We start from the raw sequence: 12,778 nt of genomic DNA, 5'->3' as shown, positions 1-12,778 counted from the left end.
GTCTCTGCCTCGCTTTCTGTGTCTCTAATAAATAAATAAATAAATAAATAAATAATCTTTAAAAAACACTTTAGGCTTTACATATTTAATAAAATATAATATGTTTATTATATATAATATTTTTATAATATATATTATAAAAAGAGATTTTCAATTGCTCAGACATGTTAGACATTAGTAATAATCTTTTTGTTTGTTTCTGTTGTGTTATGATCCAATTCATTACATTCAAGTACTTGAATTCAATACTCTGAAAGTTATAATGAACTACATGGATTTGGAAGTGGGTTCTGTTATTGGGGAAACAGAATTTTTAAAAATAGACAAACCTAAAAATATAGTCACTGATTTGCCACAAAGAACAAAGATCGTAAAAAAAAAAAAAAAAAAAAAGAAGAACAAAGATCGTAGTCTCAGCGTAGGGTGCTATACTATAATCGTGAATGTCACAGTTGGTTTGTTGAAGAAGCATCCATGTCTGACTTCCCCTTACTCATAATATCCAGACAGGCATGGGCACATAAGCCAAGAATTTATGTTAACATACAGAGTTTAATGATGAAAAATGCTATGTAAATGTTAGATTAAATAGTAAAAATCATTGCTTCAGTAACTATGTGAATTATCCCTAGAATGAGGGGATTATTTTTCTTTTCTGTTAGGGATCTTCTCTCCAACCAGAGTAAAGTGAGTAATAACAGTAATCATCCCCAAATTCTGCGGTAGCTTTATTTTTCTTGAAAGTTGTTTAATAGTTTTACTTTACATTGGGATTTTCATCCCTCACAGAAGCAAATTTCCTCTCTCCTTTGCTCATCAGAAGTAAAAAACTGAACTTACTAGGTCTGAGGTCTTGATCCATTGGCCCCCTACATCTCTTCTTACCTACAACCCAACTGATGGACATTGGAGGAAGCCTGTTATTGGAAATATTATCAGTGTGCCCTCAGTTCACTCAAAATTATACAAATATAGGATCTTATATTTTTCAATTTTTACATATTTCCCTCTCAATACAAGTGAATTCTGATAAATAATGCTCACCACCAAATGATTTGGTGACTTGGGATAAAATGAGATCTATAAAATTTTACCATAGCTATACTTGCAACTTAAGCCTTTCACCCATTTCATAAGAACAATATATTTTTAAATGATTTCCATTTTGACTCAATTATGCATACATGTTTTTAATTATTCTAAATTCCAAAATACTGCAGTATGAGTGTGTGTGTGTGTGTGTGTATATATATATATATATATATATATATATATATATATATTTAAATATATTATTTATCTATTCTTGAGAGAGAGAGAGAGACACAGAGAGAGGCAGAGACATAGGCAGAGGGAGAAGCAGGCTCCATGCAGGTAGCCCAACACAGGACTCGATCCCGGGACTCCAGGATCACACGCCGGGCCAAAGGTAGGTGCTAAGCTGCTGAGCCACCCAGGCTGCCCCTATATATATATCTTTATAAATATGTATTAATTGTATCAATATATGTACTTTATAAACAAATAAATTATATAAAAATGTATATTACATATATGATTCCAAATATAAGTAAGAAAAAAATATGCTAAGTTATGGCATAAGAAGTCCTCCTAAAACTGGTAATTTCTGATCACATCAGTAACATAAAATTGAAATAAAAATAACTACCTAAGAATATACAGAGTCAAATAAAAGTATATTATTGCTATTAAGTCAGTATTCAAAATCACTGTACATGTATTATTTTAGTTATACAGTTTTGCAACCTCAAAAATGTACTTTTTAGGGGCACCTGGGAGGTTCAGTGGTTGAGTGTCTGCCTTTGGCTCAGGTCGTGATCCCCAGGTCCTGGGATCGAGTCCCGCATTGGGCTCCCCACAGGGAGCCTGCTTCTCCCTCTGCCGCTGTGTGTCTCTCATGAATAAATAAAATCTTTTTAAAAATGTACTTTTTAGACAAGAAAACAAAAGGTTTCCTGCTAGCTATAAGTCTAGCCTGCACAAAGATAGTAAATAAAAGAACTAACTATGAGAGCTAAGCAGTTTCAAAGTTACTCTTGAAGAGGCTAGACTAGCTCACTGTAGCTCGTCATCGTAACCAGCGGGGGGAAGGACTTGCTAAACCACACTCCCTCAAAGTTACAGAATGAATACCATAGCGACCACTGCCTCCAAGGCCGGAACATGGGCAAAGACCTCAAATGGAGAGGACATCAAACAGCCCTTGAAACCACTTCATCCTGCCATTCTGCTGTAATGACAAGGATGGAAAAACTACTGCCATGGGCCTCATCATCTTCTCGTTTCATTTACTGCAAGGGTTCCCAGTTGTGCTGCACACTAGCATCACTCGGTGAGCTCAAAAATGTGCCAGGCAGTCATTGAGGGGTGGGCCCGGGCCCTGGTTGTCTAAGAGACCCCCCAGGGGGTGGTAATGGACAGTGGGTGCTGTGAACCAGGGATGAGTTCCCACACTTTCTGCTCTCAATGCCCGGCCTCCATTCTTGCCCTCTTGTGACATGCCCTACTAATGCTGCAAGAATGATCTTTCTGTAATGCCTACAGAATTAAACTCCAACTTCTGAGCACAGTGTGAGACTCAACACCATCTGCTTTTAAATACCTGGGCAGCTGCTCTCCCTGGCTCTCTCCCCACTCACCCTACCGAGCATTGGTTTCCAGGGTGCCTGCCTCAGCCTTGGGGCCAGACTTACTCATTCCTTGCTCCAACATGTTCTCCAATGTTTGTCTGTTTACCTGCCTGGAGAACTGCATATTCTCCAAGAACTTTTTCCTCATATCCTAGCCTCCACTCCTCCATCAGTGTTCTCAAACTATGAGTGTATTGGGGTTTTTGTTTTCGTTTGTTTTGTTCCCTTGGCTAGTCATATGGAACATTTAGAACACAGGTCTCTCTTACCTTCATGAGACAATTGTGGAGCAAGGACTATGCCACATTTGCCTCTGCAGCCCCTAAACTTAGCATACTGTCTAGCCTATACTGGCAGTTTGTACCTGCTGAATGCATGAATGCATTTTATACCATTCTCACTTATTACAGACAGAGCCAGAGGAGATCCACCTTGGGTTCACCAAAAAAGTTAAACTCACACACAAAAAAAAGGTTAGTATTTACTTAATATTTAGTGACAATTATTTTAAAAGATTAGTCATTTAATTAGGCTACTAAGTCAATTTTAAGCATGGTTAAAGTCAAAGAAAAACTTTAATTAAATCCTCAAGAGTACACGTTTATCATCAGCCTCCCCAAACTACATATTTTCAGAATCACAGCCAATAAATACTCACCTTAGACTTCGGTAAGGGAAGGAAGCCCACTTAATGCCCACCACAAGTTGGCCTAATTTGGCATCATGTGACATCTAACCCACAACTCTGGTGAACATGCTTACTTTGTATTTGCTTTCTGATCTGGAAGGGGTGGGGATATGTCCTTTTTTCTTGAAGGTTGTAAAGTGCTTGCACTGAGGACATGGCTTGGTGCTGGAATCGATACGGCCAAGTTCCAAGAAGTACTTATATTTGATGGAATCTTCATGTGTTAAGTTAAAGACAATCATTCTTTCTTCCAGGAATTCAAAACATTCTGTGATAGGGCATTTGATTTCTACTTGGCCAAGTTGTACCTGTGTAAAAGAGCACATGGGAGACAAAAAAAAAAAAAAAAAAAGGCACGGTTAACTTTCTCTTCTCTTTTTTCCCAAATATTATTGCTTATTTCATGATTACAGTAAAGGATTTTCCATCACTTTTCATGATTTCTACCATAATAAATGGTAATCACGTTGATACATTTGGTACCTACATTAGGCAGTACCGAAAGAATCACTATATAAGGTTTCCAAAATTATTTACAGCATATTTAAGCATTCTCTATTATCATATTTGTAACCTTGCATGGATCTAAGCCAAAGAAGCAATTTATCATCTCATCCTTCGGAAAATCTCAGGGTAAAACAGCATTCAGACAACGTGCCAGCTAAAGGAACAGCTAGGATGAAAAGGTGATTCAGATTTTTCAACCTTACAACAGAGTACCTCAGCACTAAATTTAGGGAAGCTTAAAACACTTTAAAGAAAAAAAAGGATTTTGAAAGTATACAGATACATATCACCTAGTAGTTTAAAAATATTGCAGTAATAACTTCATTTTCCCCGACTCTTCCATGTAACGAACATACAATAGTTTCTATGTCATCAGAATCACAGGAACAAGAAAATGACATCAATCACATTTTTTTCTTAATTTGTATGAGATTTGGCTACAACTGAGGTCGTTTATAAAATGAATTTATTCCCAGGAGCACAGCATTAGTGTGGGAGGGGAGGAGGATGTACTAGTATATGCTAGCTACACTTAGCATTTGGTATGGGATTCTGAACCAACGAGTTGAGTTCCACAAATGTTTTCTGTAAGTAGTGAACCAGAGGTGTTTATTGTATTTTATATATTATGGCATCGTGAGCTCCTTTTGCATGGCCTACATGGCAAAGGGAGGCAGTGAACATTCCCAGTGGCAAAGCATCTCGGTCTTTTTCACCGAGGTGAACCTGACGTTTCGAGAAGGCAAAATACATTGACCGTAATGAGAAAAAGCCCTCTGTGAAAACTGAAGGAGGAACGGGGGAAAAAAACATCCCCACAAGGAGCAATTTGAAAAAACACAACTAACATCATAGTAACTTTTCTTTTAACTTTGCTGTTTATCTGGCACAGACTTGAAGATGGGTAGTTGAGAAGCCACAGGCTGGAGGATACATGGGATGACACATTTAATACAAGTAAAGTACATGAACCAGACTGAAATGAAATTCAGGACATGAAATCTGACTTTAGATCAACCTCCTTAGGATCCACCTGCTGAAAGTGTCCATTGCTACATAATTTTTTATACTACTCTTACACAAAACACAGTCTAGAGAGGTTTTTCAAACATCAGCCCAAAACAATTTTTCTACTTATGATGTCTGCTTATAACTCCAATCGGATTTTATTATTACACTTGTTACAGTTATGAAATGTCATTATAAACCCAATTAAGTCTTATAATACATTGTTCTCAGATATAGCTCAAGACATAAATCCTCCAAAGATTTTAAACAGACAAAAAAAATGCATGACATTATTAGAAGCTGAATTAAAGAAGTGTATAGAATTTTTTTTAAAAAAATTTTTTTAAATTTGTTTTTAAAATATTTTAAAATTTTTTTTAAAAAATTAATAAAAGTTTCCTCTTTTAATAGTCTATCAACATTCATGAAGCCTGCTCCCGAGCCAGTACTGGGCGAGGCACTGAAGCTTTGCAGGTGCCCATCAGTAAAGGAGTCATGACACAGAGCCGGGAGTCGGTCTGACAGGCGACAACAGGGTGCCAGGAGAGGATACAGGAGAGGTGCAGTAACCTCATCCTCGGGAGGTTCAGGAGAGGCTTTTTGGGAGAAGTGAGGGTTTCAAGTGAGATCTTACGATGAGTAGAACTGAGCCAAACAGGGTGAAGTTGTTTCAAGCAGATAGAAGATAAGGACATGGCCAAAGGCCTGGAAGTCAGAGGACATGGCACGCTACAGCAGGGGTACTCTGTATTTTCCCCACATTGACTGGATCAAGTGGATATTGCCCTAAGGGGCCTGTATCCTAACTTAAAGAGGACACCCTTAGAGGGACTGAATGATGACCAGTAAGACTGGACCACAAAGTGAGAGCGTAGAAAGAGAAGGGCGTACAGATGAACTGGGATCAGAGCACGAGGGCAGAGCATGGAGCCATCCTAAAAGTCTGCATGTTTTCATATGAAAATTAAAGAACTCCACAGTTTTCAGTAAGTGAAAAACAATTTCTTTTCAATCCACATTGAAAGAGCTCCCTTGGGCCATTTCAAGTGACTCTTGCTTATTGGGGAGCAGGGTAGGAGCCAGTTATTTTGCTCCCAGGTCAATGTTTTAGCCTGGCCTCCCTCCCCTACCAATTTATTTTAACTACGCAAATGATAATAACGGAGGTAGTACGTTCAGAGCCACCCAGGAAGAGTCAGGTCTTGTACAAATGGGATGTAGTTTGGGGAACAAAACAAGGTAGCTCAAGGGAGCAGGTTATCTTGTTACCCCTGCAGCTACCCCTGCAGGAGTGAGTGTTCATTACCATACCACACTGGGCATTACCCTCCCATCCAACATCTAACCGGAGGACCTTATCTTCACTTTTTCAAATCTGCCTGCATATCAATCCCTTTCCATAGAACACAGTTTCTTCATGCTCTCAAGCTCTCTGCATTTTGCCTTTTCCATGACTCTCTTCTTTCTGGAAGCTCCCAAATCCCTACCCCACTGCGCTGAACCAAATGCTCCCTATTTTATTAAGCAGATAGAAGCAATATCATTTTCCTCATCTTCCCACTACCAACTCTCTCAGAATCTATGTCTGCTCCCCATCTTTTCTGTCCTCCTTCCTTTTAAAGTATAGGGCCTGACTCTACTTCTAGGACAGCTGCCCGAGTCTCTTAAAGTGTTTGCTGAGAATTCAAGTTTTATGGCCCACCCAGGACCTACAAAATTTGAATCATCGCTGGTAATCAAGTTAGTAATGGGCAGTTTGGAAAAATTACTCATGCAGTTCTTTGAATTACTCATAGTTCTTCATGCTAACAATATCTCCCTTTTCATAATAAAATGCTATTCATGACCAATGCAATCTCTTGGCCTCTACATAACTATCTTTTTCAGAATAATTTCCTCAAAAAAATCACTACTGAAAAATCATGATTAAGCAAAGTACATCCACTTATTTATTCAACAACGTATGTATTTTATCAGTTTGAGGACACATTTTTTTCAGCATTTTAGTATCTCAAAAGTCAGGACTGTCTTATCATCAATAGGCTTTAGCATTGTTCCATAGTTTAACTTGCAGTTTTTATTTTCTTGGTGGCACATAACATAATACTGCATCCTACAATTTGATCATGTCTTAGATTTCAGTGAAATGTGGTTTTTACAGGTTGGGCATCATGGTGGACTCTGGAGAAATGAGAAGAGAGACACACAGAGCTTCTTTGCAGGAAATCTGTGATAATTAAATAAGCCAGGCAGATTATGGTCAGTGCTAGAGGGAACTGACTGACAACGAGGGAAGGGATCTCTGAGGAGGTGAGAACCTGAATGGGGAACTAAAGTGCCCATAATGCAGAAAAACTGGGGAAGAGACTATGACAGGCAATAGAAGCAAGGACATGGACCCAGGGCACAAGGTGCCTGATGAGCTTGTGTTCAGAGAACATTAATGAGTGACCGAGACACATACCAAATGAGCCAGAACACACAGGCCTTGTTGGCTGTGATAGGAAATCATGGATTGTATTCTAAATTCAACAAGAATTATCGACTAGCTTTATGAGGAGGGGTGATATACCTTGATTTACATTAAAAACATCACCCAGGCTCTTCCTGGAGAATGAGCTGGGGAAAGATGAAAGTGAAGAATGGGAGAATAATAGGTCTCAGGATTGTAGCTTTCTTCTTATCAGTGGCCTCTGTTTCAGCCCCCTAGCCAGTCGATGATGGATGACTGAACTAGGCTGACAGGAGCAGCGAGGTATGGGGCACATTTGGAAGTGGAATCAATGGGGTTTGGTGATGGATATTGAAAATGGAGTAAAGATATTGAAAATGGAGTAAAGGAAGGAAGCAAAGACAACCCTAGAATTTTGGCTTGAATAATCTGATAATGGGCGATGATACTCACTAAGGAGTTTCTAGTAAAATATGATCTACATGGATATGTGATATTTGCTGGAAAGGCGTCACTGCAAATTTATTGTGGTAACAAGAATAAAGATCATTAATTCAGGGCAGCCCGGGTGGCTCAGCGGTTTAGCGCCTCCTTCAGCCCAAGGCCTGATCCTGGAGACCCGGTATCAAGTCCCATGTTGGGCTCCCCACATGGAGCCTACTTCTTCCTCTGCCTGTGTCTCTGCCTCTCTGTGTGTGTGTGTCTCTCATGAATAAATAAATAAAATCTTTTTAAAAAATCATTAATTCATCCAAAAAAACCTATCTTTAGCTCCTATGATATTACAAATAAAAGATATAGGCCCAAGATATAAAGTAGCTTAAGCTGTGAATCTTGCCCTTGTGGAACTTGAGAATACAGCAATCAAATTTGTGTTGATATTGATGATTTGATGATGGTGATTCACTTAATATTTTACCCTCTGTTTAAAACATTTTTTATTAGGGTAATCATAAACATATGCAAAAGTAAACAGATTGAGATTATGACACCTTAAGTACCCATTCTCCAGCATCAACAGTTATCAACTCTTGGCCAATCTTGTTTCTTTTGTTCACTGACCCATATGGTCCTCCCATATTATTTTGAAGCAAACAGCAAACATCATGTCATTTCATTCATGAAAATTTCAGTATGGAGCTAAAGAAAATTAGTCCTTTAAAATGCATAACCACAGGGTGCCTGGGTGGCTCAGTTGGTTAAGTATCTGCCTTTGGCTCAGGTCATGATCTTGGGGTCCTGGGATCAAGCCCTGCAGCAGGCTCCCTGCTGAGCTGGAGGTCTGCCTCTCCCTCTCCATCTGCCTCTCCTCCAGCTCATGCTCTCTCTCTTTCTCTCTCTCAAATAATTAAAATATTTAAATAAATAAATAAAATATATAACCATAATACTAAATATCTCCTCAAATGATAACAATTATTTAATATCAATTTAACAGTCAACATGTCATCTAACTTCTATTTCAAGGATTCAATGTATTTGATATATTTAAAACAAAGATATTTTACTTTTTAAAGACTGTATTTATTTGAGAGAGAGAGAAAGAGAAAGTAGGGGAGGACAAGAGGGGGAGGGCAAGAAAGCAGAAAGAATCTCAAGCAGATCTTCACTGAGCGTGAAGCCCAACTTGAGGCTCAATCTCATGATCCTGTGATCATGACCTGAGCTGAAATCAAGAGTCAAATGCTTCACTGACTGTGCCATCCAGGTGCCCCCAAACAAAGATATTTTAAATTTACGTTGTGAAAAAAAAATAAAAATAAATAAATTTACGTTGTGTTCAATCTAATTCCAGTATTCATATCACTGAAAAATATACTTCCCAATTCTTCTGGACAAAAACATGTCCATTCTTGTGAGACAAAATTACTTAACGTTAAAACAATCTCCAAGTGTATACAAGAGATACTATTATCCACTTGACATTCAAGCTGAAAGGCTAATTTGCCACTTGGGACAACTCAAAAGTTTTTTAATGGCGCAGGTGAGGGGGAGCCTCTGGAAAAGTGTCAGATTAAATCATCCAAAGAAAAGGACAGAGAAAGTTTAAAACTTGGACTTCAAAGCTCGATTTATCAAAGGTATGGTTGATGATTTTGATCTTGGTTTTAAGTGTTGGTCGTAATAGTTTGCAGGGTGCCTAGGACTTTTGTTCACTTTACATCAATTTCCTCTTTCCTTAAAGATGGAATGCGTTAATATGACAAGAGGAGAAGAGACTACCACAACCAAAGCAACAACAATGATGAAATGTACACAGCTCCTCCTCCATGCCAAACACTGTTCTTTTTTCTTTCTCTATTTCTTTTTTAAAATTTTACTTTCTTAAGTAATCTCTACATCCAGCATGAAACTCGAACTTACAACCCTGAGATCAAGAGTCACATGCTCTACTTACTGAGCCAGCCAGGCACCCCTGCCAAGCTGTTCTAAACTTTTTCTGTGTATTAATTACTTTGGGGAGCATCAAAGGAGCAGATTCATTTTCAGATTAATGGATGACTTTTAGATTCCCCATGACTTTATCATCAGTGGTTATAGGAAAGTGGTTGCTTTACTGATAAATATGCTTTTCTGTTTACTTAATAGCTATATCAGAGCATTGTGGCTATTGAGTTAAAAAAAAAAAAAAACTAATGAAAAACATCAAGCCAAATATCCCAGAAGTTCTCTCAACCCCAAGCAAGATAAATAAAAAGAAAATCACATTTAAACCCACCAAGTAAAAGTACAGGTACCAAACACAAAAATATCTTAAAAGCAAGAGGAGAGGGGCACCCAGGTGGCTCACTCCGTTAATGTCTGCCTTTGGCTCAGGTTAAGATCCCAGGGTCCTGGGATGGAGCCCACATCAGGCTTCCTCCTCAGTGGGGAGTCTGCTTCTCTCTACCCTTCTTCCCTTCTCCTTCTGTCCCTCTCCCTGCTCATACTTGCTCTCTTACTCTCTCATAAATAAATAAAATCTTTTAAAAAAGAAAGCAACAGAGGAGAAAGATACTCCCACGTAGAAAAAACTTCAGCCCCCAAGTGCCTTGCTGGTAAATTCTGCTGAGAATTTAAGGATGAAATAATACCAATATTACACAACTACTCTTAGACAATAGGGAAATGGGTGTGTGTGTGTGGGGGGAAGGGTTACTGCTCAAGTTGTTTTATTAAGTCAGCATAATCCTGATACCAAAATCTGATAAAGACATTGCAAGAAAGGAAAATTACTGACCAACCTCTTCATAAACATAGATGCAAAAATCCTAAAACAAAATATGAGTAAGCCAAACTGAACAATACAAGAAAAAGGTAATATATCCTGATCAGCCATCTGAGTGGCTCATTGGTTGAGCTTCTACCTTTGGCTCAGGTTGTGATCCTGGGGTCCTGGGATCGAGTCCCACATCAGGCTTCCTGCAGGGAGCCTGCTTCTCCCTCTACCTATGTCTCTGACCCTCTCTGTGTCTCTCATGAATAAATAAATAAAATTGTTTAAAAAATATCCTGGTCAAAGAAGGCTTATTGTAAGAATACAAGTTTGGTTTAACATTCAAAGATCAAATTAGTGTAACTCACATTAGTAAGGGAGAAAATAATATGATTAACTCCACAGAAAGAGGAAAAGTATTTGACAAATTCAGCATTCATTCATGTTAAAATCTTAGCAAACTAAAAAGAGATGAAAACTCTTCATTAATCTGATAAAGAGCATTTATTTAAAAACCTGTAATGAACATCACACTCAGTGAAATACTGAAAGCTTTCTTCTTGAGATTCGAAATGGATCAAGTAGGCACTGCCACCATTATTCAGCATTGACTAGCACTCATAGCCAATGTGAGAAGAGAAATGATAATAAAACAATCAGAAATGAAGATAAAAAAAAGAAATGAAGATATAAAATCCTCCATTTCTTACAGATTGCATAATTACATATGCAGAAAACTCAAAACAATCTACAGACAAACTACTAGGATTTATAATAGTTTGTGAATTTAGTAAGTTTACTGAATAGGTCAACTATACAAAAAACAAATGTTCTTCTATAACTGGTAACCAGTGATGTGAAAATAGTATTTAAGAAATCTCATTTATAGCAATATAAAAAACATGAAGTAATAATAAATCCAACAAAAGATGAATAATACTACCCCACAGAAATATGTGAACTAGTTTTGAGAAAATAAAAAGAAGCAAATGAATGGAGGGATATATCAGGTTCTTGAATTGAAAGTTTCAACATGATAGAAATGTAAATGCAGTCATGTTTATCGATAAAATTTCCTGCAGTTTTCTATCTCCTGTAGTTGAGGAGAAAGTGAGTTCAGAATGACAAACTGAACATAAAATACTTATGGATGGTCAGATACTCCTTTTTTTTCTTAAGATTTTATTTATTTATTTAAGAGAGAAAAAGACAAAGAGAATGTGAGCAGGGGGAGGGGCAGAGGGAGAAGCAGACTCCCCCCTGAGCAGGGAGTCCAACTTGAGGCTTGATCCCAGAGTCTTGGGATCATGACCTGAGCCAAAGGTAGGCGTTTAACTGACTGAGCCACCTAGGCGCCAGGTCATGATACTCCTGATCAAGAAAAACAAAGTAGTAGAAACTTGTTTTACCAGCTATACGATGAATCATAAAGCTACAGTAATTGCATCAGTATGACACTAACACAAGAGACAGAGAAGATGGACAGCTGATAGAACAGAAAAGAGTACTGAACAGAACCACTTGCATATGGACACTAGAGACACTGACACTACAGAGCAGCATGGAGGATAATTATTTTCAATAAATTGTTCTGGGTCACTTAAATATCCTTTAAAAAATATGTCTTGACTTCTACCTCAAACTAAGTGGACTGCAGCTATAATTATAAAGGAGTAAACAATAAAACTTTTAAAGATGATCTAGAAAAATATCTTCATGATCTCAGGGAAGGGAGATATTTCTTACATATGACACTAAACATACTCCCTACAAAAAAAAATGGATAAATTGGATGAAGTAAACTGTAAACCTCTGTTCACCAACAGGATACTGTGGAGAGAGTGAGATTGTAAATTAGAATGGGAGAAGATACTTGCAATGTGCAAAGACAAAGTACTGTTCATCCAGAATATATAAAGAACCTCGCCAAGTCAATAAGAAAAAGGAAGACAACCAACTGAACAGAAAAATAGTCAAGGCACTTCACAAAAGAGAATATTCAATCACCAACAAACATGAAAGTGTGTTCAACTTCATGAGTTATCAGGGAAATGTATCAGGGAAATGAACATTAACACCACAATGTAATTTTAAAGAATTGAGAACTGAGTTTTCATAGCACTTATAGAGTCAGCAAAATAATATTTAAATAACTAAAATAATAACTATATAATTAATGCGGTATTTATTTTCTATTCAATCATGCAGCTGTTTTTCTATACACAATCACTTGCTTATGTAAAAATTCTTTCTTCTTTCTTCTCACCCAAATTTCC

General features: G+C 37.7%; 1 protein-coding gene across 1 annotated transcript in view; it reads right to left on the bottom strand.

Annotated features, from left to right (window-relative positions):
* Positions 1–12,778, bottom strand: part of RNF217 (ring finger protein 217) — a 131,067-nt gene that overhangs the window by 47,201 nt on the left and 71,088 nt on the right. Inside the window, 1 exon segment of the mRNA XM_055310140.1 lies at positions 3,414–3,647. Coding sequence (XP_055166115.1) covers positions 3,414–3,647 — 234 coding nt within the window.

The sequence above is a fragment of the Nyctereutes procyonoides genome, unplaced genomic scaffold (genome assembly GCF_905146905.1).
Source record: "Nyctereutes procyonoides isolate TBG_1078 unplaced genomic scaffold, NYPRO_anot_genome, whole genome shotgun sequence".
Classification (NCBI taxonomy): domain Eukaryota; kingdom Metazoa; phylum Chordata; class Mammalia; order Carnivora; family Canidae; genus Nyctereutes; species Nyctereutes procyonoides.
This window is presented reverse-complemented; position numbering and strand designations above follow the sequence as displayed.